General features: G+C 44.8%; 1 protein-coding gene across 3 annotated transcripts; it reads right to left on the reverse strand.

Annotated features, from left to right (window-relative positions):
* Nucleotides 1-397: 397 nt before the first annotated feature.
* Nucleotides 398-25,096, reverse strand: LOC140703823 (uncharacterized). Of its 3 annotated transcripts, XM_078387849.1 has the most exons (5): nucleotides 21,037-21,165; nucleotides 15,933-16,020; nucleotides 11,518-11,681; nucleotides 9,441-9,607; nucleotides 398-4,137 (listed from the first exon to the last, which is right to left on the reverse strand). In XM_078387849.1, exon 5 carries the CDS (start codon nucleotides 4,135-4,137, stop codon nucleotides 2,674-2,676), a length of 1,464 nt encoding a protein of 487 aa, XP_078243975.1. In that variant the 5' UTR covers nucleotides 9,441-9,607; nucleotides 11,518-11,681; nucleotides 15,933-16,020; nucleotides 21,037-21,165; the 3' UTR covers nucleotides 398-2,673. The 3 variants fall into 3 exon arrangements, with proteins under 3 accessions (XP_078243975.1, XP_078243974.1, XP_078243976.1); XM_078387848.1 differs by lacking the exons at nucleotides 9,441-9,607; nucleotides 21,037-21,165 and adding an exon at nucleotides 22,326-25,096; XM_078387850.1 differs by lacking the exon at nucleotides 9,441-9,607 and having other exon boundaries at nucleotides 21,037-21,164.
* Between the last annotated feature and the right edge of the window lie 1,377 nt (nucleotides 25,097-26,473).

Consider the following 26,473-nt stretch of genomic DNA (forward strand, 5'->3'; position numbering starts at 1 on the left):
CAGCCTTCTAGTAATATGCTCTCCTCCTTTTCCCCTTCTACCTCTCCCCCTTCTTGATTGTTCCCCCTTATATATTTCTCTACCCTCATCCTGTCTTATTCCTCTTTTTTGTCCTGAACCTCTGCTGCTCCTAATGTGCCTTATCTGGTAGATCCTTTCTTTCCTGTGATGGGCCTTCTGCTTCTCTCACTGGAACTTACACCTTAGACACTCTGCCTCCGGCGCTCCATGGGCTTCTCCCTCCTCTTCTCAGGAAAGGATGGCACTCCAGTCATTGGGATGGGTACAGCCCGACTTTCTCCCTCACACGACAGCCAGTGACAAGGTGTTCGAAGCTCTAATGGGAATCTCATAGAAAGTATTTTCATTGTTGCAATGATTCCAGGCAATTCCAAAATTGTGTAATTCTTTACAAGTTCATTTATTGACATCATTTCTAGATTCCATATTTAAATACAGTAATTCCAAAAAAAATATGAAAGGCAGTCTTACACGTGAGAGGAAAAAACTGTAGCGATAGATCTTCAAATCCAAAAGTCATACAATTATGTAAAAACTTCAGACTAACTTAAAATAGTGGTTGTTGTGGGTTTTTCAGGCTCTTTGGCCGTGTTCTGAAGGGTGTTCTTCCTGATGTTTCGGCAGTCTCTGTGGCCGGCATCTTCAGAGGACAGGAGTAGGAACTCTGTCCACAGCAACAGAGCATAGACAGAGTTCCTACTCCTGTCCTCTGAAGATGCCGGCCACAGAGACTGGTGAAACGTCAGGAAGAGCAACTTTCAGAACATGGTCAAAGAGCCCAAAAAACCCACAACAACCATTAGATCCTGGCCATGAAAGCCTTCACGAATATATTAAAATACATCCTTATACCTTGTAAAAAGATGCAGGAATTTAAAATTAGGTTATAAGCAAAATTTAAGACATGTTTGAATCAAAAATAAAAACACATTAAAACACTGGAGTTCATATTCTACAAAGACAAAGACTACATCTTCTGAATACTTCAAAATTCCTAAGAATTCAATGATAAAAAGCAAACACCCTTAAGTATTCTTGAAGGCTTTCACAGCTGGTATCTGATGGTTGATGTAGGTTTTTTGGGCTGTTTGACCGTGTTCTGAAAGTTTTTCTTCCTGATGTTTTGTCAGTCTCTATAGCTGGCATCTTAAGAGGACAGGGGTTAGAACTCTACCTGTGTTGTGGGGGACAGCTTTTCTGTCTTCACTAATTGTTTTTCTTTTATCTGATAGCTTTAGAACATACTTCTTTTACTCTTTTTACACTCATTTTGTAAAAGCTTCCACTGTACAACATATTTTTATACTCATTTGTTTAACACAAGGTTCCATTCACTGATACATATTTTGTTAATTAACGGTAGACGTAAAGCACGTCACAAGTGGCACTTCAAAATTCACTAGTTTTTCACTTTTCTCTCTGTTTAACATTACGTCAGCAATTTGTTATCTATTCTTTCCAGTGGAAACCAGCACAAAAGTGAACCAGCTCCTTATGCCTTCTTAACTTACCAGTAGTTATTCTACAAAAACAAGGTGCTGCAATATAAACTATATCCCCAGCTATAATTTTTCTAAAGGCTTTCACTTTTAATGGACCTCTGATGCACCTTTGAGAAAGCAGTTTTCAGTTTTAGGTCAAGAAGTCAACCTCCCAAAAAATAATTTTTTAAAAGAATTCATACAACTAATATTATCTCTTCGACTGAAGCTCAGTCTACATTCTGTAGACTCTTTTGAGCTCTTTGATGAGAACTAAGGCTATTTGTCTAATTCAAGCTTTCCACATTTTACGCATTGATATGATTTACCGTATTTGCCGGTGTATAAGGTGACTGGGTGTATAAGACGACTGTCCAACATTCCCACTCAGAATGCAGAGTTTGTTATATACTTGCTGTATAAGACTACCCCCTCTTCCGCATGCGTGATTCTGCTTTGGCTGTATCATGGGGACAGTTCCTTTTGTCCCTTTTGGTTCCTTTTCGGAAACAGCCAGGGTTTGCTGGAATAAGGAACAGCAGAGAGGCAGCAGCCATTTTGGAGGCAGCAGCCATTTTGAGAGGCAGCAGGCTCTCTGCTGTTCCTGGCAGTCAGCTGCTCAGCGCTAGAGTCAAGCTGTTCCCAGGCTAGGAGCAGGGCTCTACTCGGTCTTACTACCAGGTAAGTGACTTTGCTGGGAGACAGGGAGGGTTTGCTGGACATGCACCCGGCATACAAGACGACCCCCCCCCACTTGGAGGCGTGTTTTTCAGGGCCAAAAAGTCATCTTGTGCACCGGCAAATACGGTATTTGATATGAACAAAGGTAACTGCTTCTACTGAAACTATTTTTACATTCCACACATTTCTATGGTTTCTCCCAACTGTGAATTCTTTCATGTAACCTAAGATTACCACTGTGACTAAAGCTTTGTCCATAAAAAATAGTGTGAAACGCTGGATCTATGGCTTGGAAATGGTGATGTGGAGTTGGACACAACAGGTCATAAATATAAAGGGGAAACTTTATCTTTACTGTTACTACTCTGACTGAAGCTCTACACATTTCCTTCCAAATTCCACTCATTTATGTGGTTGCTACCCAGTGTGAATTCTTTGATGTAATCTAGGTTTTCTACGCTGATTGAAGCTTTTTCGACATTCCATGCATTTATCTGGTTTCTCCCCAGTGAGTTCTTTGATGTAACCTGAGGGTAAAACTGTGACTAAAGCTTTTTCCACAGTCCATGCATTTAAATGGCTTCTCCCCAGTGTGAGTTCTTTCATGTGTCCTAAGCACATCACTCCGACTAAAGCTCTTTCCACATTCCATGCATTTATGTGATTTCTCCCCAGTGTGAGTTCTTTCATGTAACCTAAGTTTACAACTCCGACTGAAGCTTTTTCCACATTCGATGCATTTATGTGGTTTCTCCCCAGTGTGAGTTCTTTCATGTGACCTCAGGCCACCATTCTGACTGAAGCTCTTCCCACATTCCATGCATTTATGTGGTTTCTCTCCAGTGTGAGTTCTTTGATGCAACCTAAGAAAACGACTCTGACTGAAGCTTTTTCCACATTCCATGCATTTATGTGGTTTCTCTCCAGTGTGAGTTCTTTGATGTGACCTCAGGCCACCACTGTGACTAAAGCTCTTTCCACATTCCATGCATTTATATGGTTTCTCCCCAGTGTGAGTTCTTTGATGTACCTTAAGGGCACCACTCCCAATAAACCTCTTTCCACATTCCATGCATTTATATGGTTTCTCCCCAGTGTGTGTTCTTTGATGTAACCTAAGGCCACCACTGTGACTAAAGCTCTTTCCACATTCTATGCATTTATGTGGTTTCTCTCCAGTGTGAGTCCTTTGATGCAGCCTAAGTTTACTGCTGTCGCTGAAGCTTTTTCCACATTCCATGCATTTATGTGGTTTCTCTCCAGTGTGAATTCGTGAATGTAACCTAAGGTTACCACTTGAAATAAAGGCCTTTCCACATTCCATGCATACATGTGGTTTCTCCCCAGTGTGAGTTCTTTGATGTGACCTAAGGGCACTACTCTGACTGAAGCTTTTTCCACAATCCATGCATTTATATGGTTTCTCCCCAGTGTGAATTCTTGAATGTAACCTAAGGTTACCACTTGAAATAAAGGTCTTTCCACATTCCATGCATTTGTATGATTTCTCCCCAGTGTGAGTTCTTTGATGCGACTTAAGTCCATCACTCTGACTAAACCTTTTTCCACATTTCATGCATACATGTGGTTTCTTCCCAGTGTGAATTATTTGATGTGACCTAAGGTTAGAACTCTGATTAAAGCTTTTTCCACATTCCATGCATTTATATGGTTTCTCCCCAGTGTGAGTTCTGTGATGCAACGAAAGCCCACCACTGCGACTAAAGCTCTTCCCACATTCCATGCATTTATACGGTTTCTCCCCTGCATGAACTCTTTGATTTGTACTGATTTGACATGTATTTACATGGTTTCTCCCCTCCGTGAGTTCTCTCATTTGATGTCCATCCCTACCAACTTGGATGTTCAATTCTCTGTTTTCTTGCTTCAATATGAGTTTCTGCCCAGAATGCCCCAGGTTTTGCTGGGAAATTCCTCTTCTCCTGGTCATCATCTAGTAGATTAGAAAAGGAAGTGAAACAATCACGTCAGAAATCTGCAGCGATAAGGAAAGACCCATTCCGTCTGAGCCTGAGTCACAGAGGAGGAAGAAAAGACACTCCAAGCACTTGTAATCTCAAGATTAGACAACTGTAATGCGCTCTATGTGAGGCTGCCTTTGAGATTGATGCGGAAGCTCCAAATGGTGCAGAATTCAGCAGCCAGACTTCTCATTGGGATGAGAAAACATCAGTACAGTGATGCCTCGCACAGCGAGGTTAATCCGTTCCAGATTAACCCTCGCTGTATGAAAGCATCGTTGTACGGGAAGGAAGAAGCCATTGGAACGCATTAAACTTAGTTTAATGCATTCCAATAGCAGCTTTACTCACCGTACAGCGATGCTTCTCCGATGGCCAGCAGCCATTTTCGCGCCCTCCCCTCACTTAATGAGGGCACGAAAATGCTGCACGTGGCCATTTTGGGGCTTCCGGTGGCCATTTTGAAGCCGCCGAACAGCTGAATGGCGGGTCGCAAAGCGAAGGTCGGTAAGCAAACCGCTTACCAACCTTCGCTCTGTGATTTTCCGCCATAGGGGCCGTCGGTGTGCGATCGCATTTGCGATCGCAAAAACGGCCCCGTTGTGCGAATTCGCCGTTCTACGGTGCACTCATTGTGTGAGGCACCACTGTATATTTCTCCCACTCTGGCTGCCTTGCCTTGGCTGCCCGCTTGTTTCCATATTGATTTCAAAGTTTTATTGATGATATATAAAGCCCTAAATGGTTTAGGACCTTGATATATAGCGGAACACCTCCTCCCACTTAGATTTACTCAAATCCCTCATTCTAGCCAGGAAGGGTGGATGAGGAGCCAAATGCTGAGGGAAGCCTGGAGAGAATGAACAAGAAACCGTGTATTCTTGGCAGTGGCCCCTTGCCTCTCGAACAGTCTGCCCCCAGAGATCAGCCTGGCTCCCTCACTGGGTGTTTTTTAGAGCAAACCTAAGACCTGGCTCTTTAGGCAGGATTTCCCAACTGTCATCACCTGATTATTTTCCTCATCTTGAATGACATCATTACTGTTATTTTCTATTTTATTATTGTGAAGGAGAAGTGAAAAAAGCGAGTACACCATCTCCACAAGAAGGAAATACAGTAACAGAAAAGTCAGGAGGAGGAATAGATGAGAGGGGAGAAGATGTGGATAGGAATAAAGGGATAAAGACGGAAATTTGTCTAGTGGAGGAAGGAAAAGCAGAAAAAGGGGAGGAGATGAAGTTTCCTGTCCAGGAGGAGGAAATAAAAGAGGTTACAGGAGAGAGGGTTTTCAGTGTCACAAGAAATCCAACTATAGAAAAGAAAGATAAGGAGTGACAGTCCCATAGAAGATTTCTCAAATCTTTAAGTGGGGGGACTATCACCTGACCCAATAGTGAAAAGAGATGAAGTAAAGATCACAAAGAATACAGAATGGTTGATGGTGGTATTGCCAAGGGGCAACGGTCGCTTGAGAAAGGTAATTCAGCCAGATGCAATTTTCAACAAACACCCACTTGAGGGAGACTGGGCACGCCACCCATACTGTGGCACAATCTGTGTGGTGAGGATTGCCCCTCTGAGGAAGCCAACCGACAAGGACCACTTTGGTCCAGCTCCTTTCTAAAGCGGGATAATACTTTTCAAAAAAATGACACTGCGACTTTATGATTAGTTTGTTTTTCGTTTAGTCGTGTCCGACTCTTCGTGACCCCATGGACCAGAGCACACCAGCCCCTCCTGTCTTCCACTGCCTCCAGGAGTTGTGTCAAATTCATGTTGGTTGCTTCGCAGACACTGATCAGTTACCAGATCTAAATTGTTTTATTCCCACTGAAGTTATTGCTGATTTTCTTGAAGCTAAAGTTAATAAACCTATTACTGTTTAAAATGAGTCTCCATGGTACTTTCCCATGCAAAAATTGGAGTTGCATTCAAACAACACAGAACCTAATCACAATTATACTGTTTTTATTTTATGTATTATGAATATAATGAATAAATAAATATTTGGTAGCTGTAGATCTGCAGACCTCCTTTAATCATTAGAGTAGAACTCTATTCTGAAAAGTCTATTTGATGTGATTTCATTTTCCCATTAAAAAGCTGTTTAAATAAAAATGTGAGAGGGGGAACTGCAGATCACTTAGCGATTATACAAGGTGGTCACGACTCAAAAAAAGGTTGGGAAACACTGCTCTACATGGATGTTAAGAAGAGATCACCATTATCAGCAGTAATTATACTCAGTGGAGAAAGGACAAAATGAACCTGAGATGAACTTCTTTAATTAGAATGAACCTGAGATGAACTTCTTTAATTAGAAAAAAGAGGAAAAATACTATTACTATATATAATCGAATAAGGAGGAATAAATATTACTATAACTAAAAGATTATAAAAAGCAGTATTTTGAGAAGTTGAAATTAGAAATTAAAAATAAATTAAATGATTATGTGAAGATCAGCTATCACACTTTGGTAGAATTGTCTCATCTAAAATGAATGTACAGTACCGAAGATCAATTTATTTTTTCCCCCTCATTCTTCTATTTTCCCCAATGATTGTACTTGTTTCCGGAAAATGAGAAAGGAGTTTACTAAAGAGGAAACAAATATTTGAATTAAAGAATTTGTTAGAAAAAAGTAATACCGGGGGGGGGGAGGCCAGTGTTAGAAAAGAAGAGTAAAAGTGGATGAATGTGATGCAGCAACCAAGTGCAGGGTAAGAAGACACAATGTGCTCATCAGTTCTAAATGCTGCACATTACAGTAGTACTCCCTGACTGCATTGTCTGAGGGGGCAGGACTTTGGCTTTAAATTAGTGCCAGCAGAAGCTCTAAGCCCCTTTCCTGAGAACGAAGCAGAGGCAGGAGGGAGCTGTGCTTGGGGGACATTTTATTTGGTGAGATCTTTTCTGGTAGGCTGACCTTTGTACTCCCTGACCGCATGGTCTGAGGGGGCAGGGCTTTGGACTTAAATTAGTGCCGGCAGATGGTCTAAGCCCCTTTCCTGAGGAGAAAGGAGAGGCAGGAGGTTCTATTTTTGACTCTAATCTGCTAAACAGGAAAGTCAAATAGCATTTCATATACCTTGGGGCAGGAATGTTTAGGAGCAGGATCATACTTCTGCACTATAAGGGAGCAGGGTGGGTAGGTGGGGCTCGTCAGCCATGGAAAACAGCCCATCTAGGAGAAGGAAAACTGATTTCAAACCTCCGATGCCTTGTGGGTATATCCACTGATGGAAAAGGCTTCAGAAGATAACCTCAAGGCAAAATCCAGGACCGGAGTTCCATTCTGGCAACTTGCTGCTTGGGTAACAGCCTATCCCGCATATTATTCTACCCAGGCTTCATTCTCTGGAGAGGACACTCCAGCTTCGCATACAGTGTCGAAATAACACAGGAACTAGCAGTTACTGGTTATAAGTCTTTCCTATAATAATAATAATAATAATAATAATAATAATAATAATAATAATAATAATAATAATAATAATAATAATAATAATAATAATAATAATAATAATAATAATAATAATAATGATGATGATGATGATGATGATGATGATGATGGTGATGCCCACGTAGGAGAAGAGAGGTTAGATATCTTAAATCTATCCCCTCTTCTAGTCCTACCCCCAACCAGACGGTATCAGGTGACCACACCAGCAAACCCTTGAGCCACTGTTGATGAATGCCAGGTCAGTACAAAATAAGACTGCCCTCATCCATGATGTAATTCTGGATGAGGATGCTGACTTGGCGTGCATTGAGACCAGGGTGGGAGAAGAGGGTGGTATACATCTCTCCCAGATGTGTCCACCTGGGCATTTAGTCCAGCACCAATGTCGCTTGGAGGGTCAGGGAGGAGGAGTTGTTATAGTCTATAGGAGTTCTACCTCCTTGACCAGGGTTCCTGTCCCTTTGAGAGGAGGTCTTGAGGGCCTGTATTGTCTGCTGGGCTTATGAGACAGATTAGAGATTCTGTTGGTGCACCGCCCACCCTGCTGCGTACCAACAGTCTCCCCGCCTGAGCTGACGGAGGTCGTCTCGGACCTGGTGTTGAGGACTCCCAGGCTGTTGGTGCTTGGGGACCTCAACCTCCATGCCAAGGCTGCCTTGACTGCGGCACCTCAGGACTTCATGGCCGCCATGACAACCATGGGGCTGTCTCAATATGTCATCGACCCAACACATAAGAAGGGCCATACCTTGGACCTGGTTTTCTCAACCGAACTGGAAGATAGTGGTTTGTATGTGGAGAGGCTGGTTGTGACCCCATTGTTGTGGTCAGACCACTTCCTGGTCAAGTTTAGTCTATTAGCTTCTTCTTCCCTCTGCAAGAGTGGGGGATCTATTAAGATGATCCGCCCTTGCAGGCTAATGGATCCAGATGGTTTCCTGAATGCTCTGGGGGATTATCCGTCTGATATGGTCGGCACTCCTGTCAAAGCTCAGGTCATCCTATGGAATAGGGAGATGACCCTGGCGGTTGACACGATTGAGCCTAAGCACCCTCTCCCTGCAAGCAGAGTCCAGACAGCTCCTTGGTATACTTCTGAACTGCGGGCGATGAAGCAAGAGGGGAGACGGCTGGAGTGCAGGTGGAGGAAGTCCCACTGGGAGTCCGATCGAACACGACTTAGAGCCCATTATCTATTTCGTGGCAATACGGCTGGCGAAATGGCAATATTTCTCCAGTCGTATTGCTTCCTCAGAATGTCATCCAGCAGAGCTGTTTTGGGTGGTCCGGGGTCTTCTTCAACTGGGAAAACCGATGGAGGTCCTGGACTGCTCATCAGCTCACTGTGATGAGTTTGCCATTCATTTTGAGGGGGAAATCGCTCAGATTCACAGTGGGCTGGACTCTACCATTAGTGCAGAATCAGAGGGCGTGTCCAGTGTGCCGTGCTTAGGTCAAATATTAATGGATGAGTTTCAATTGTTGACACGTGAGGATGTGGACAGGGTGCTTGGATCTGTCTGTTCTACCACCACCCGGCTTGACCCTTGCTCATCTTGGCTCATTGGCAGAACTGCCAGGGGGTTCGCACTTGGGTCCAGGAGGCTGCGAATGCCTCTTTGAGAGAGGGAGTGGTGCCTACTGCCTTGAAAGAGGTGGTAATTCGGCCACTCCTTAAAAAGCCTAACCTGGAGCCAAGGCTGGTGGTTAACCATATATTATAGTTAATATATAACATATAGCTAGATACAGTATTATAGTTACATGTTATATATTAATATATACATTAAATAAATAAATAAATAAACTACCTCTCAGTTGTAAACCTCCCCTATTTGGGCAAAGTGTTGGAGCGGGTTGTGGTCAGGCAACTCCAGGCGCTGCTGGATGAAACAGATTTTCTGGATCCATTTCAATCGGGTTTCAGGCTGGGTTTCGGCATTGAGACTGCCTTGGTCGCCATGCACAATGACCTTTGCTGGGAGAGACAGGGGGAGTGTGACTCTGTTGATACTCATGGACCGCTCAGTGGCTTTCGACACCATCAACCATAGTGTCCTTCTGGTTAGGCTGGCTGGGTTGGGAGTTGGGGGCACTGTTTTACGGTGGTTCCGCTCCTTCCTAGCTATCTGGACCTGATAATGGACTGGATGAGAGTTAATAAATTTAAACTCAATCCAGACAAGGTGGAAATGCTGTTAGTGGGTGCTTCACCAGACAGGCTTGAGGGCCATTTCTCTGCCCTGAATGGGTTTACACTCCCCCTAAGGGACAGGTTCTGCAGTTTGGGGGTGCTCCTGGATCCCAGTCTAACACTGGAAGCCCAGGTGGACTCAGTGGCCAGAGGCACCTTCCTTCAGCTGCAGAAATTATACCAGCTGCGGCCCTACCTGGACGGGCAGAGTCTCATGACAGTTACACACGCACTGGTAACCTCTCACATAGATTACTGCAATGCGCTCTACATGGGGCTGACTTTGAAGACAGTCCGGCGATTGCAACTGGTCCAGAACTGAGCTGCGCAGCTGGTGAGTGGTGGTGCCACTAGGGAACATATTAAGTTACATTGGCTACCAGTTGCTGCCCAGGCCCAATTCAAAATGCTTGTTTTTACATATAAAGCCCTAAACAGCTTGGGCCCTGGATACCTGAAGGACCGCCTCCTTCCATAAGAACCTACCCGGCAGTTAAGGTCTAGCCAGGAGGCCCTTTTGAAAGAGCCGTCCCTCAAGGAGGTAAGAGGGAGGGCTTGCAGACAAAGGGCCTTTTCGGCAGCTGCCCCCAGACTATGGAACGCCCTCCCGACTGAGATTCGTCTGGTGCCGACGCTGATGACATCTTGGCACCAGCTGAAAACCTTCCTGTTCCAGAAGGCTTTTAATTGAAATAATATCAACTATGGGTCCTGATAGCAATTTTCAGAGTATATATCTTAATTTGATTTTAATTGTTTTATCTTTTTATTGTATTTTGATAGTTGTAAGCTCCCCAGAGACCTTTAGGTAGACTTACCTATAGACTGTAGACTGAGCCTGGCTCCTCATACTGCCTTGGTAGCCTCAGAACAGCAGGAAAAAGAGCGCCAAACAGCTCAGAGCTGGCACCAAGCAGCCACCCCCATCCCCCCCGCAGGCAAAGCATGTCTTTCAGAAGCCTCCCGGGTGCTTTTCCACTGCTGAACAAGCCCCGGGAGGCTTCTGAAAGCGGCGCTTTGCTACAGGGGGTGGGGGTGGGCCTGCCCCTGCCACCCACCTACTGACCCCCACAAGGCAAAGCACCACTTCAGAGGCTTCCCTGGTGCATTTTCACTGCCTGTTTACCTGCCGGTAAAGCCCGGAGAAGCCTCTGACACCCTGCACCAATGAGCTTTGAGGTGGGGAGGGGGCGGGAGTGGAGAAGAGCACACACATCCCGCTCCCCCAGCAAAGCACCACTTCCAGAAGCCTCCCGGGGTTTCATCTTGCGAAACAGGGCCATAGGAAAAATTGTCTTGTGAGGCACCAAAACCCTCGCCGGACCCAATCATCCAGCGAGTTTTTCGTCCCGTGAGGCAATCGTCTTGCGGGGCAACGCTGTAACATACAACATGCAGGACTGCAAAAGTGTACAGACTCCCATGACAGTAGATTTTCAAAAGTCAGATAATGAACGCAAAGAGTTTGAAGAACAAGAAATGGACCAAGCACCAATTGGAAGTTTACAAGATCTAGCAAACTGGACAAGGCCAGATATTGCTGTGTATTCCAAAGCCAACACAAAAACACTGGTTGGGGGTGAAAAGAATATTTAGGTACCTAAAAGGTACCCTTGACACATGTTTGTTAATGCAACCTTCTAGTGATTTAAAATTAAAGGTTTATGTAAATAGTAATTAGGCAAACAACATACCTGAAAGGAAATCAGTATCAGGTTTCACAATAAAGTTTGTTGAGACGGTGGGATGGAAATCAAGGAAACAAAGTTCTGTTGCCACATCCACTGCTGAGGCAGAGTTTGCTGCTCTTTCAGAAGTGTGTTCAGAGCTGGTGTGGTATAAGCAATTGCTTATAGATCTGAAAATTAAAATGGATCAGGCTGTAACAGTGTTTGAGGACAACACTGCATGCATACAGATAACAACCACAAAAAATGAGAAGCAGAAGCAAACACATTGGTATTAAATATCACAATGTTGTTGTTGTTGTTGTTTAGTCGTTTAGTCGTGTCCGACTCTTCGTGACCCCATGGACCAGAGCACGCCAGGCCCTCCTATCTTCCACTGCCTCCCGGAGGTTGGTCAGATTCATGCTGGTAGTTTCGATGACACTGTCCAGCCATCTCATCCTCGGTCATCCCCTTCTCCTCTTGCCGTCACACTTTCCTAACATCAGGGTCTTTTCCAGGGAGTCTTCTCTTCCCATGAGATGGACAAAGTACTGGAGCCTCAGCTTCAGGATCTGTCCTTCCAGTGAGCACTCAGGGTTGAATCACAATGTTAGAGAGTCAGTAAAAGAAAAACTATTTCAGAAACAGAAAAGAACATGGCAGACATTCTAACTAAACCACTGAGTGTGCAAAGACACAGAGAACTAACTGAAGAGTTGGGAGTATGTTCTGTTCAGGTGTAAACCAGGAAGGATGTCAAGGATAATTTCCACACTGAGGCAGAACAAGGCCTATGATAATCAGCAGCCATATTTAACAGGTGTGCAAAAAGCTGAACCATACAATCTGGGATGATGCAATGTCCACACTGATTGGCTGTGCATGCGTATAACTGCGTAAACATGTGGACAAGATATATGGATCTCTTCTAACGAATGTCATGCTGCTGGTTTGTACTGCTAAACTTCTATATATAACGTAAATACACTTGGTGTTGGAAGAAGCTGTCTTTGTGTGATTCAACTGGACTGCCTGGACTGAAACAAAACTCTGCTAACTTACACAAACATTTTATTTTCCTTCTTCCGATAATCATCTTGTCCTCCTCAAGGACATCAGGAAAACCCCAGGCATAGCCCTACCTCCCTTCCATCAGCTGACATCTGTTTCAGGCTCGTGAAAGAAGTCTTGGGAAGTCCAGGCTGAAATGTCCATTTCCCTTCCTTACATCATTTTAAATTTCTTAATTTGGAATCATTCCCTTGCTTGTCCCACATGGAGGAGACCCACCAGCCAGCCTGTGGGAGTTTGTCAAGGCAACTCCGAGGTCAATGAGATTAATAATCAGATCTTTAATTTGGTTTTCCCTTTCCAAAGTTCCCCAAGGCAGAAGAGGCTTCTTCAGTTTAATCTGAAGGATCCCAAAAGGGGGAAGAAGAGATTCACAAAAGCCCCTTGAGAGAAAGGGGGCAAAAGGGTACTATCCTCCACCCAAAGAAAGTAGGAGTCCGAGCCAGCAGAGAGGAAATGGGACAAAGGAGAAAAGGGGACCTCCCACCCCCCGTGGGATGTGAAGGAGATGAAGAGAGCCCAGTTTTTTGTTCTCTCCTTCCAGGCCCCTATTGGGGTTAAGCCATTCAGCCGCCCAGTCTGGCTTGATCGAGTGACCCCAGTAGAGCTAGGTGGGGACAGGCGCTCTACCGGGTATCGCGGCCCTATACTGCTTAGGGATTTATATGTAAGCATTTATGTCCTACAAAGTTACACAAAATTAATAAAGATATATTGGATAAATGTTGGAGGAACTGTGGACAAAAAGGAACTTTGAAACATATGTGGATTTCTTGACCCAAAATAGAAGCATTCCGGCAAGAGCTAATTAGATGGGTAGAGACATTGACCAATCAAAAAACAGATATGAATGTAACATTATTGTTATTTTCATTATTTACAGGGGGAAATGAGAAACTTGAAAATAAAGAACGAGTAGCAAATCTTAAAGGCACCACAAATCTGAGATCGCTAGAAATTGGAAAAACGCTCAAGATCTCTCATTACAAGCATTTATGAATATGACATACAATGTTGATGGAAAAAATGACTAATAAACTTAGACTATATAGAAGAGAAATAAGGCATTGTCAAGTCACTGAAAACTGGAAGCTTTTATTAAAATATGCCAATAAAATAAATCTCAAGACACGTGGTTTGGAAAACAACTTTGAGCATTTAGATTGTTGGTTGATATTTCTTTAAGATGAGACCGGGTAGGATGTAAATGTGATTTTTAGAAATGTGGGGAATAGCAATTGGTCAACAGTTAAATGATATAACAAGTTAATTGACAGTTTACTATGTTAATCTTTGTATTTATTACTTGTAACCCAATGGATTGTCTTTTCTTTAGAAATTAAAAAGAAAAAAGAAAAAGAAAAAGTGTAAGCATTAATGTGAAAACGAAAGGGTAACCAGTATAAGGCTGCCAGTGTGGGGGAAATATGTAAAGAAAACCATACCCTCTGTCATGGAATGATTTATGTGGATTAAATCTTGTAATGAGGATGGGATATGTAGTAATGAACAATGTAAGATGGATTCCATATTGGTTCTCTGTATAAATGATTTCTGCATGCTGAAAGTGTGTTTCTAGAGGGAAGTGGGAATGTTTTCCTGTAGGCCTAAGGAGGACATTCCTAGATAAGAAGACTGGTCATTTGTTTTGGCGGAATTGCAGACATACTGAAGAAAACAACACCTGTTTCCCATGAGAAGAGAGAAGATAAGGAGGGACTGTTTACCTGACTTCATGCCGTGATTGGATGACAGCATGAGAGACGGAGAAGAAGGGGGGTTACAGCTAAGCTTGAAAAAGGACAATATCTTTTCTTTTGACCTTTCCTGATTTTTCATTCTTGGACTTTTTGGACTACAGTGGTGCCTCGCACAACGAATGCCTCACACAACGATGAATTCACACAACGATGGCTTTTTCTGAAAAATTTGCCGCCTCACACAACGATGTTTCCTATGGGGAATTTTCGCACAACGATTTTGGGACCATGCTTCACACAACGATTGCATTTTGGGTCCCCTGTTTCACTGAACGATGTTTGCAAAAAAGAGCAGGAAAGGTGGCTGTTAACAGTTTTAAATGCTTGGAATCGTTAGTGCACCTTCTAAAATGGGTGCATACTTAATTTGCCGTTGATCTGACTTTTCGTTAATTTTTTGTGAATTTTTTCTTCCCCCATAGGAAACAATGGAGCTGTCAGATTTTGACAGCTGTCAAAAGTTGGGGGGGGGGGAAATTCACCATTAATTAACAAAAAGTCAGATCAAAGCCAAATTAACTTTTGCATCCGTTTTAGAGGGTGCAGAAGCTATTCCAAGCATTTAAAACCATTTTTGACCCTTTTATGACACACTTAAATTTGCAAACATTGACTTCGCTAAACCATTAAAATGCATTGGAAAGGCTGCAATGCATTTGAATGGAGGAAACATTGTTTCACACAACGATGTTTCCTATGGGGATTTTCGCTTAAGGACGGCAATCCGTTCCAATTGGAACGGATTAACCGGTTTTCAATGCATTCCTATGGGAAATGGTGTTTCGCAGAACGATGATTCACACGATGAATTTTTTGGAACCAATTAACATCGTTGTGCGAGGCACCACTGTACAGTTTTTTCTAGGTCTTGTTGCCTGCTGTGCAGTGCAGGTAACAGACTGATAGAGATGTAGGTTATTAGGTCGAAAGGGGGGTTTTATGCCTTCTGCCCACCCTAATAGATTTTTTTAAAAGATTTTCTAGGATTTTCAGTGTTTCTGTATTTAAAGAGAAGTGTTGCTTCATTTATATTTTGTATCAAGCCTTGAAAATGATAAAATGCTGGCTTATGCGTTAAACTGACTTTATTTTGTGAATTTCTATATTTTTCTTAATAAAATAATAATTATAAAAATCAATTGGTTTCTTGAACAGTGTAGCTTTCTTAGTATTACCCTGAGGGGGAATTACAGGGCCACACTTTGCTACTGAGTCCTACCCAGATTGAGCAAAGTGAGTCTACTGACTACATAGCTCGTGTGTATTTATTTTTTGGAATTTTCTAAGGTTGCAGAAGTATCTTTTTAGGGCAGACTTGTAAGCAGAAGTGTTGGAGCGGCCCTTGGCTGAAGTTACCAGGACTCGAGGGAGCACAGGCTTCTAATTAGTCTCTGTCCGAACGGTCAAGCATCTCTTAGGAGATCTGAGCGTGACACCCTCAAACAGCAACACTTTGCACATGTTCAAAGAAGAAGTGTGGTGTCCTGGATGGAGTGCCAGACTGGAAACCAGGAGAGCTGGATTCAAATCCCTGCTGGGCCGGGGAAACTGAGAGGAGAAAGTGTGTGTGGCAAGACTATTTAAGCCACCTCTTGAAATCTCACTTACCTTGCAAATGGTGAAGGGACCTGGGATTTCGTACTTCCTTTTCGGTCCCAAAAACAGCAAAGAGAAATCACCTCAGTCTCACCCCTTCCTAGGAGAAAAGAAAAATAGAAAAGATCAGCCTGGAGGCTTCATGGATAAAGCAAATCAAAAACGTTTCCTTGCGAAATGTGCTTTCATCATGTTTCTGTTGAAGGGGGTCACATCCTCATCTCTCTCTGGTCTTCTGGCAGCAGAACAACAGGAACAGAAAGGCAGCTGACAAAGAAACCACAGGAAGGAAGGAAGGAAGGAGCATCTCATGCTGGGATCCAAGAGAAAAGCTCCCACCGTCCCAGTGAGAAGGGGGCAACAGCAGGGAACCAGCAACAGGACCTGCTTCTCGTTGACACCGGCAATGAAGGCAGCAGCATACAAGATGGTATTTCTACCACTATTTATTTAAAATATTTTTACCCCGCCGTTCTCCTTTAAAAGGACTCAAGGCAGCTTACTTTCATCACCAAAAGGCAACATTTAAAAGTTTAAAACAGCAAGTCTATAAACCTTAAAAAGGTTTAGGGTTAACCAATGCTACACTAAAAATAGTATACAAAATCAACCTCTAGAAAACACCACAGACCATGTGATGTAGTGGACCGAGGGTTGGACCAGGCGCCCTGTTCTCACGGGAACATTTATTATTTTTTGTCACCTCAAGGATCCTAACACAGGCAGCATCGCCAAAGGCGCCCCTCAGCCTCCGTGCCAAATGTCCCGTGTCGTGGGGTTGCCAACTCAAGGCGGGCAGAGTTCAGGTCTCAGGACTTTTCTCGCCTCCTGTCTTCCAATCTCCAACCTTGCTTGTTTTATTTATTTATTTATTCATTCATTCATTCAATTTATACCCCACCCCCCTAGACAGCGTCTATTCAGGGCAGCTTACAAAATCATAAAATTATAACAATAAAAATATCACAATCAGAATAAACAACATTCATAATCATAAAAACATTTGGACAATAATATAGTGTGATCAAGATGGGGAATAAAAGAACAGAAAAGATAGAATTCAAGAACTGACAGCAGCGAAAGCCTGCCTGAAGAGCCAAGTTTTTAAATGGCTCTTAAAAACACCCAGCGAGGGAGCCAGGCAGATCTCTGATGGAAAGCCATTCCATGGTCGAGGGGCCACTGCTGAGAAGGCCCGGTTTCTTGTTCTTTCTTTCTGGGCCTCTCTCGGCGTTAGGCCCCTCAACCATCCCTCCTGGCTATGCCGAGTAATTCGGGTAGATCTGGGTGGGAGAAGGTGATCTGCCAAATACCGAGGTCCCAAACCGTTTAGGGCTTTATACTTCATCATTAACGCTTTGAAGTTGATGCAGAAGTGAATGGGCAGCCAGTGTAAGGCAGCCAGAGTGGGGGAGATATGCTGGTGTTTTCTCACCCCACTAAGAAGTCTGGCCACCGCGTTCTGCACCATTTGAAGCGTCATCAATCTCAAAGGTAGCCCCACACAGAGCCCATTACAGTGGTCTAATCGTAAGATTACGAGCACGTGGACGAGAGTAGTGAGGGACCCCCCATCAAGGTAGGGTCACAGGTGGGCAATCCACTACAAATGAAAATAGGTGGAGCAGGCCACGGATGCCACCTGGGTTTCCATAGTAAGCACCGGGTCCAGATGTATTCCCAAGCTGGAGACCTCACTCCGCGCAGTGAGACCCCCCCCACAAAGAGAGGGAGTGTCACAAACCACCAACAAGGGGGCCGCCCGCTCTCAATACCTCCATCTTATCTGGGTTCAGCACGGCCTCCAGGCAGCGCTGAATGGACAGAATGGACAATCCCAAAGAAAGGCAGTGCCAAAGAATGCTCCAACTACCACACAATTGCACTCATTTCACACGCTAGCAAGGTTATGCTCAAAATCCTCCAAGGTAGGCTTCAGCAGTATGTGGACCGAGAACTCCCAGAAGTACAAGCTGGATTCTGAAGAGGCAGAGGAACTCGAGACCAAATTGCTAACTTGCGCTGGATTATGGAGAAAGCCAGAGAGTTCCAGAAAAATATCTACTTCTGCTTCATTGACTATGCGAAAGCCTTTGACTGTGTGGACCACAGCAAAATATGGCAAGTTCTTAAAGAAACGGGAGTGCCTGACCACTTTATCTGTCTCCTGAGAAACCTATATGTGGGACAGGAAGCAACAGTCAGAACTGGTCATGGAACAACTGAGTGGTTCAAAATTGGGAAAGGAGTACGGCAAGGCTGTATACTGTCCCCCAGCTTATTTAACTTGTATGCAGAATACATCATGCGGAAGGCTGGACTGGAAGAAGCCCAAGCCGGAATTAAGATTGCCGGAAGAAATATCAACAACCTCCGATATGCAGATGATACCACTCTGATGGCAGAAAGTGAGGAGGAATTGAAGAACCTTGTAATGAGAGTGAAAGAGGAGAGTGCAAAAACGGTCTGAAACTCAACATCAAAAAAACTAAGATCATGGCCACTGGTCCCATCACCTCCTGGGAAATAGAAGGGGAAGATATGGAGGCAGTGTCAAATTTTATTTTCCTGGGCTCCATGATCACTGCAGATGGAGACAGCAGCCCTGAAATTAAAAGACGCCTTCTTCTTGGGAGGAAAGCGATGACAAATCTTGACAGCATCTTGAAAAGCAGAGACATCACCTTGCCAACAAAAGTCCGAATAGTCAAAGCTATGGTTTTTCCTGTCGTGATGTATGGAAGTGAGAGCTGGACCATAAAGAAAGCAGACCGCCGAAGAATTGATGCCTTTGAATTGTGGTGCTGGAGGAGGCTCTTGAGAATCCCCTGGACTGCAAGGAGAACAAACCTATCAGTTCTAAAGGAAATCAACCCTGAGTGCTCACTGGAAGGACAGATCCTGAAGCTGAGGCTCCAGTACTTTGGCCATCTCATGAGAAGAAAAGAGGCCTTGGAAAAAACCCTGATGTTAGGAAGGTGTGACGGCAAGAGGAGAAGGGGACGACAGAGGATGAGATGGCTGGACAGCGTCTGCGAAGCAACCAACATGAACCTGACACAACTCCGGGAGGCAGTAGAAGACAGGAGGGCCTGGCGTGCTCTGGTCCATGGGGTCACGAAGAGTCGGACACGACTAAACGACTAAACACACACACACGAAGAAGGTGAAAAAGAGATGTAGAGCTGTGTGTCATCAGCGTACTGGTGACACAAAGCCCCACACCCCCTAATGACCCCACCCAGCGGCCTCATATAGATAGTAAACAGCATTGGAGAGATAATCGACCCCTGTGGAACCCCACAATTGAGACTCCACGGGGCCGAGACACTCTCCCCAAGCTGTACTCTCTGGGGATGGTCCTCCAAGAAGGAATGGAGCCAGGCAAGCGCCAGGCCACCAATTCCCAGCTCAGAGAGCCTCCCCAGGAGGATACCGTGGCCGACGGTATCAAAGGTGGCTGAGATATCGAGGAGGACCAGAGCGTTAGTTTCATCAAACAGCGCCTGAAGCTGATCAGCAACCACCCTCTCTAGTACTTTGCTAAGGTAGGAAACATTGGTGACGGGCCTATAATTGCCAATTTCGTCCACCACCAAATTTGGTTTCTTCCTAATGGGCCTAATGAGTGTCTCCTTGAGGGCAAGAGGAACCTTGCCCTCCTGGAGAGACCCATTAATTATCGCTGTGGCCCATTCCGTTGTTATCGGCCTGGCTGCTTTGATTAGCCAGGCAAGGGTCAAGAGAGGAAGAGGCTTCGCTCTTCCCTTTGAGCTCACTTCCAACCTCACACGGGCTTGGAGGGGCTGTAGTCAAGGGTGGGGGTCTTGGTGTTGGCTGCCCCTGCAGGAATGCAAAGTGTTTTATGATCACATGGTTGAGAAAGGAACCTTCAGAGCCATTCACTCTGCAAAAGACCCGCCGGGAGAGGGAATGCCCCAGAAGGAAAGGCAGGGTTGCCTTCCGGTCCTTCTTTCCTCCTGCCCTCCATGTGGAAGGACCGGGGCTCCTTCGGCCTCTTTCCAAAGCCCCCTTTGCTCCACCCCATGGAGAGCCAGGAATTGCAGGCAGGAGGGCGAATCCCTAGGAAGGATGAGCGAGGAACAGGTCTTTTGCACAGCCAATGGCCCTAAATTGTGCCTTTAGGACCCAAAGATCAGAACAGTTTTGGCCCTACAGGAAGAAGAACAATGTCTTCCAGGAGACCCTTCCTGGGGAGATCTCCCTTTCAGCCTCTGCTAGGAAACATCCCAGGGAGGAAAGTCCACCACCTTCTCTCTCCTGCTTTCTCTCCTGCCTGCCTTTCAGAAAAAGACGATCTGTGTTCACAAGCAACAACACAACAAGGAAGCCGCCAAGTGGAAGTAGAGGCAGCCCCTCCTCCTGCCTCCAATTTGAGGCAGATCCGGTTAGCCCTCCTCTCTGCCAGTTAATACAGGGGGGGGGGACACAGACACACAGAGTGTGTGTAAAGAGCAAGAGGTCCAGCAGACGTCCCTCCTCAGAGGGAAGGTGCAGGGAGGACCCCCTGCCTCGCAAATCCCATTCCTGATGGCTCCCCAAGTCCCCAGGCGCCTCCGCCACCTCTCGTCTGCCCCCAGTGCAGCCCCATTGCCTCTCTGGCCTCCCCTGGGACTTTGGCCCTTTAAGGGAGGGAAGGGGGGGTGTCCTTTGTCATTAGAGGGGGGAGATGGGAGGCAAATTACTTTTTGGCGTTCCTTTGTTTCCATCCACCAGATGCTCGCAGGATTCATGGGAAAGCAGGGTCTCCCCCAAACACACACCTACACCCACACACGCACTCTACGAAGCCCTAGGGCCTTGCAGGGGGTTTGGTCTCCCTGCCTCTGTGGGTGGGATCGGTACCCCAGAAATCCTCTCCTTCCTTTGATTCCCCTCCCCCTCCCATCCCCCCCAGAGGAGACCCAGAGAAAAAAATGTCTTACACGAAGGTTGAGCAAGACAAAACACAACCAAGCACCATTGGCAATGCCCGGAGAGGCAACTCCCCTCCTCCCTGGATACGGACGGGGAGCTGGCTCTCTCTCTCTCCCCACCCTGCAAATATCATCCGCCGCCCCTCACCGCCACCCCGATCTTCCCCTCCAGCACCCACCTCCGTCCAGGTCCCGATCCGGGAGGCGCCCCAAAAGCCCCGCTTCTCTCCACGTGCCTCCTTCCGCGAAGGAAACTCCCACTTCCGGGTGGAGTCAAGGGGAGGAGCTTTTTCCTCGCCTTCGTAGCTCTAGGCTCCACCCCGTTCCCCTCTTGCACCAACCGTGTGTGTTCGTGTGTTTGTGATTGTGTGAAGTGTAGGAAGGCTCGAAAATAAAATGGCCGAGTGCGGAGCTTCTCCGGGCTGCCCAAGTTCTCCGTCACCAAAGTCTGTTCACAGATAAGGGAAGAGAGAAAACTTCATGTTTTTCAATGACGAAAGGCTTACTATGTCACCAATCATCTTTCTTGTTTCATAGTAGGACAACATTCTGTTTTATATAGTCTTTTACACACTTTGTGATATACAACAAACTGTCAATTACATTTCTATACAACTCTGGTTGTTCAAAGGGCTTACTTTCTTCACTCCTTTGAAAATCACATGCAGGTTTACTTTCTAATATCCCATATTTTTCTAGCAGTTGTTCTATTTTGTTTTTTGTGTGTGAGAGAAAAATTAACATCAGGATCCCTTTTGATTTCCATCCCTAAAAACTGAATTACATTCCCCAAACCTTTTACTTCAAAGTATTTTTCTATTTGTTTTTCAAGTTCTTCGCTCCACTTTTCGGTTTTACATATGAGAAGAATCTCACCTACATAAATTAGACGAAATACAAACCTTTGACCATTTTGTTTTATAGATCAACATGAATCAGCTATGGCTTGTTTGAATCCTTGCATTTTTAAAATTTGATTAACCTTTGCATTCCAACATCTAGGACTCTGTTTTAAACCATAGATAGATTTACTTAGTTTACACACTAGGTTTGGATTTTCAATGAATCCAGCAGGTTGTTCCATATATAATGTTTCTTCTAAATCTCCATATAGAAAAGCAGTTTTAATATCATACTGTAAAGGATTTAATCCATGTATTGCAGCTAATTTTATCAATAATCTAATTTCTTCATGCTTTACTACTAGGGCAAACATTGCATGATTATCTTTGCCATATTTTTGATTCTATCCTTTGGCTACTAATCTTGCTCTATATCTTTCAATAACTCCTGAACCTTTTTTTATTTTATAAACCCATTTACAACCTATTGATTTTCTCTCTGGTGGTAGTGTGGTTAAAGTCCAAGTTGAATTTTTTTCATGCTTTCTATTTCCTGGTGCATTCCTTTCTGCTAATTTCTAGCAATGTTTGGTGCTACTTTAGCTATATCTGTATAAGGTACTGACTTGGTATCAGTCAGGTGGTTTCCCAAAATTTGATCTTTCTGATCTCCTGAGTGTTTCATGTGATGGACTTGGTTGTGGACTTCCTATTTCTTCCTTTTGTTCTTCACTTTCTATTTCCTCTGACTGGCTATCCACAGGTGTTTCTTTTCTAATTTCCATTTGCTGATGTTCTGGTGAACTAGTTTCATAAGCTGATTGTGAATCATTTATTCCTGTGTCTAATTTAATGAATTTTCCTTCTGAATTCAAATTCTGCTCATTTACTTTAGCACTTCTGCTTACAGTTACTCTATACAGAGGTGCCTGCTTGACAACAACCCCACTCGATGACAAAATCGCTTGACGACGGTTCCTATGGGTTTTTTCACTTTACGATGATTAGGTTGCCCTATGGAGGATCTTCGCCGCACACGCAGGTATTTCCCCCACTGGAATGCATTAACCGGTTTTCAATGGATTCCAATGGGTTTTTTCGCTTGACGACGATTTCGCTTAACAGCGATTTTCCTGGAACGGATTATTGTTGTCAAGCAGGGCACCACTGTATTTTTTTTTTGGCAACCACACATGGTAACAAGAATTCTGAAATCCCAAAAAAATCCCCCTTTCCCCCTCTCGAACTTAATTTTCTCCTCCTTTGTGCTTTAGGAATGTGAATCTAATATTCAGAACCAAATGTCTTTAAATGATTAATTTTAGGTATACTGCCATGAAATTTTTCAAATGGTGTTGAATTTACTGCTTTAGAGTAGATTCTGTTTTGAATATAATTAGCATAGGTATGGCTCAACATCAAAGTCCAGCTGAAATGCATGCGGGACTTCCTCTTTGCCGATGATGCAGCTGTTGTTTCCCATTCTGCCGAAGCATTTTAACAAGGCCTGCCAAGACTTTGAATTAACAATCAGCCTGAAGAAAACACAAGTCATGGCCTAGGGTGTGGACTCACCTCCCTCTATTACCATCTCCAGACAAGAATTGGAGGTTGTTCATGACTTTGTGTAATCTCTGACACCCTCTCCCTGGATGTCAAGCTGGATAAACGCATTGGCAAAGCAGCTACCATGTTCTTTAGACTCACAAAGAAAGTATGGCTTAATAAGAAGCTGATGGCATATACCAAGATCCAGGTCTATAGAGCCTGTGTCCTGAGCACACTCGTGTACTGCAGCGAGTCCTGGACCCTTTGTTCACAGCAGGAGAGAAAGCTGAACACCTTCCACACACATTGTATCCAACACATTTTTGCAATCACCTGGCAGGACAAAGTTCCAAATAGAGTAATCCTAGAATAAGCTGGAATTTTTAGCATGTATACATTACTGGAAAAGTGGTATCTATGTTGGCTTGGGTATGTCATGAGAATGGCTGACGGTCGGATTCCAATATATCTCCTGTAAGGAGAATTAGTCCTGGGAAATCTCCCCAGATGGAGACCACAGCTGCGATACAAGGATATCTGCAAGCAGGATCTGAAGGCCTTAGGAATGGACCTCAACAGATGGGAAACCTTGACGTCTAACCATTCAACCCGGAGGCAATTTGAAGAGACCCTTGTCCAGCAGGCTGAGGCAAAGAGGCAGTCCCAAAAGCAGCAAAACCAGGGAGCTGGACAGTGGACTGATTGTATTTGTCTTATATGTGGAAGAATGGTCACTCTCAAATTGGCCTTCTCAACCACACTAGACACTGTTCAAAGACCTCTATTCAGAGCACGTTACCATAGTATCTCAAGACTGAAGGATGCCTACATGTAATGCCTTTTCTCCAAAATGTTCTTGAAAGAGTATATCTTGCTAATATCTATTTCTTCTTTCTGCTATCCCATTCTGTTGCGGAGAATAAGGTCCTGTTAATTTATGTTTAATTACTCCATTAGATAAAAAAACTCTAGAGAAATGGAAGTAAATTCACCTCTATCAGATAGTATTTCAGCTATTTTCTCATTATACTTTGCTCGTAACCATTACGATTGTTTAAGTTTCTCCTTTGTTTTTCAATAGCTACACAAATCCAAATCTTGAAAAATAATCTACTATTATATTTTGGACCGCCTAAAGAACTTTGAAAGGGACGTAGTGGTGCTGCGGGCTAAACCGCAGAAGCCTGTGCTGCAGGGTCAGAAGACCAAGCAGTCGTAAGATCAAATCCACGCGACGGAGTGAGCGCCCGTCGCTTGTCCCAGCTCACACCAACCTAGCGGTTTGAAAGCATGCAAATGCAAGTAGATAAATAGGGACCACTTCAGTGGGAAGGTAACAGCATTCCGTGTCTAAGTTGCACTGGCCATGTGACCATGGAAGATTGTCTTCAGACAAACGCTGGCTCTATGGCTTGGAAACGGGGATGAGCACCGCCCCCTAGAGTTGAACATGACTGGACAAAAATTGTCAAGGGGAACCTTTAAAGAACTTTGAAATGGACCTGTGTGAGCAGAGAGACATCAGTGTGCTGTCCTCCAGTGCATCAGCACCCGACGAAGATCACGTTGTATAGAGGGGGTGCTGGTGGAGATAGAACAGGAGAAGAAAATAGAGAGACAAGCAACAGAGGTTTGCTTGGCTGATGATAAGGGGGTTGAGCAAGAAATAGTGGTCTAATCTTGAGATTACGAGCGGATGGACCAGAGTGGTGAGTGCCCCAACATTAAGATAAAGACGCAGCTGGGCTATCCGCTGCAGATGGAAATAGTCAGAGCGGATCACTGATACCACTTGGGTCTCCGTGGTGAGCGCCAGGTCCACTCCCAGGCTGCGAACCTCACTCTTTGCTGTGAGAGTCACACACCCCAAAAGAGAGGGAGTTTCCCAAACCGCAGATAGAGGGGAGGGGCCACTGACACTCAGGACCTCCATCTTGCCTGGGTTTGGCCTCAGCCCATTCTCCTGCATCCATCGCAGTACAGCTTCCAGGCAGCACTCAAGGAACAGGACAACATCCACTGAGGAAGGTGGAAAAGATAGGTGTCATCAATGGATTGATGGCACAAAGCCCCACACCCCCTGGTGACCCCCCCCTGCGGCTTCATATACATGTTAAACAGCATTGGAGAGATGATCGAACCCTGCGGAACACCACAATTGCTCCACAGGGCCGAAGCACTCTCTCCAAGCTGGACTCGCTGAGAGCAGTCCTCCAAGAAGGATAGGAGCCAGGCAAACACACTGATTCCTAACTCCGAGAGCCTCCCCAGAAGGATGCCGTGGTCGACGGTATCAAAGGCCACTGAAATGTCGAGGAGGACCAGCAAAGACATATTGCCCCTGTCAGCCTCCCTCAAAAGGTCATCCAACAGTGTGACCAGCACCATTTCCGTACCATGGCGCGGCCTGAAGCCCAAATGAAATGGGTCCAGTGCATTGATTTCATCCAAGAGCCTGCAGCTGATCAGCCACCACCCTCTCCACCACTTTGCTAAGGAAAGAAACATTGGTGACGGGTCTGTACTTGCCAATGTCATCCACCGCCAAATTTGGTTTCTTCCTAATGGGCTTAATGTCTCCTTGAGGGTGGGAGGAACCTTGCCCTCAAGGAGAGACCCATTAATTATCACAGGGGCCCATTCAGTTGTTACAGGCCTGGCTGCTCTGATTAGCCAGGCCAGGCAAGGGTCAAGGGAGGAGGTGGTGGCCTGACAGCGATCAAGTGCTTTGTCCACCAAATCTGGCATCACAGGCTGAAAGAGTTCGAGTCTCATCGGGCAAGGTGGTGAGATTTTCAAAAAGAAGAGAGATCCCGGCGGATGGTCTCCACTTTAGATTTTTAAAATGCTGCAAATTGGTCAGGTGAGATGTTAGTGGGTGGCCCATCACCCAGAACAATTCCGGATAGATTGTAAACTATACAGAAAAGTTCCGCCTGCTGATTTGAAGCTTCACTTATCCAGTCAGCGAAGTGTGATCATCTAGCAGCCTTCACCTTAGCCAGGTAATGGTTAGTCGCGATCCTGACAGCTTCCTTATTATAATCAGTCAGTTTGCCTCTCCAAATGCACTCTAGACATCTCCAATTTTGTTTCATAACTCGTAGTTCCTGATTATACCAGGCCCCTGGCCATGCTCTGAGACAGAGAGGCCTCTCATGGTATCCTGGAATCATAGCGGATCCAGTAACCTTTGAGGGCGGACCATGAAAATAGGTCCCTGCTC

The sequence above is a fragment of the Pogona vitticeps genome, chromosome 2, assembly GCF_051106095.1.
Source record: "Pogona vitticeps strain Pit_001003342236 chromosome 2, PviZW2.1, whole genome shotgun sequence".
In the NCBI taxonomy this organism is placed as follows: domain Eukaryota; kingdom Metazoa; phylum Chordata; class Lepidosauria; order Squamata; family Agamidae; genus Pogona; species Pogona vitticeps.

Bases quoted from the DNA above. Each gene is read 5' to 3' on its own strand.
- LOC140703823 (XM_078387848.1), bottom strand. From the start codon at position 4,137: ATGATGACCAGGAGAAGAGGAATTTCCCAGCAAAACCTGGGGCATTCT.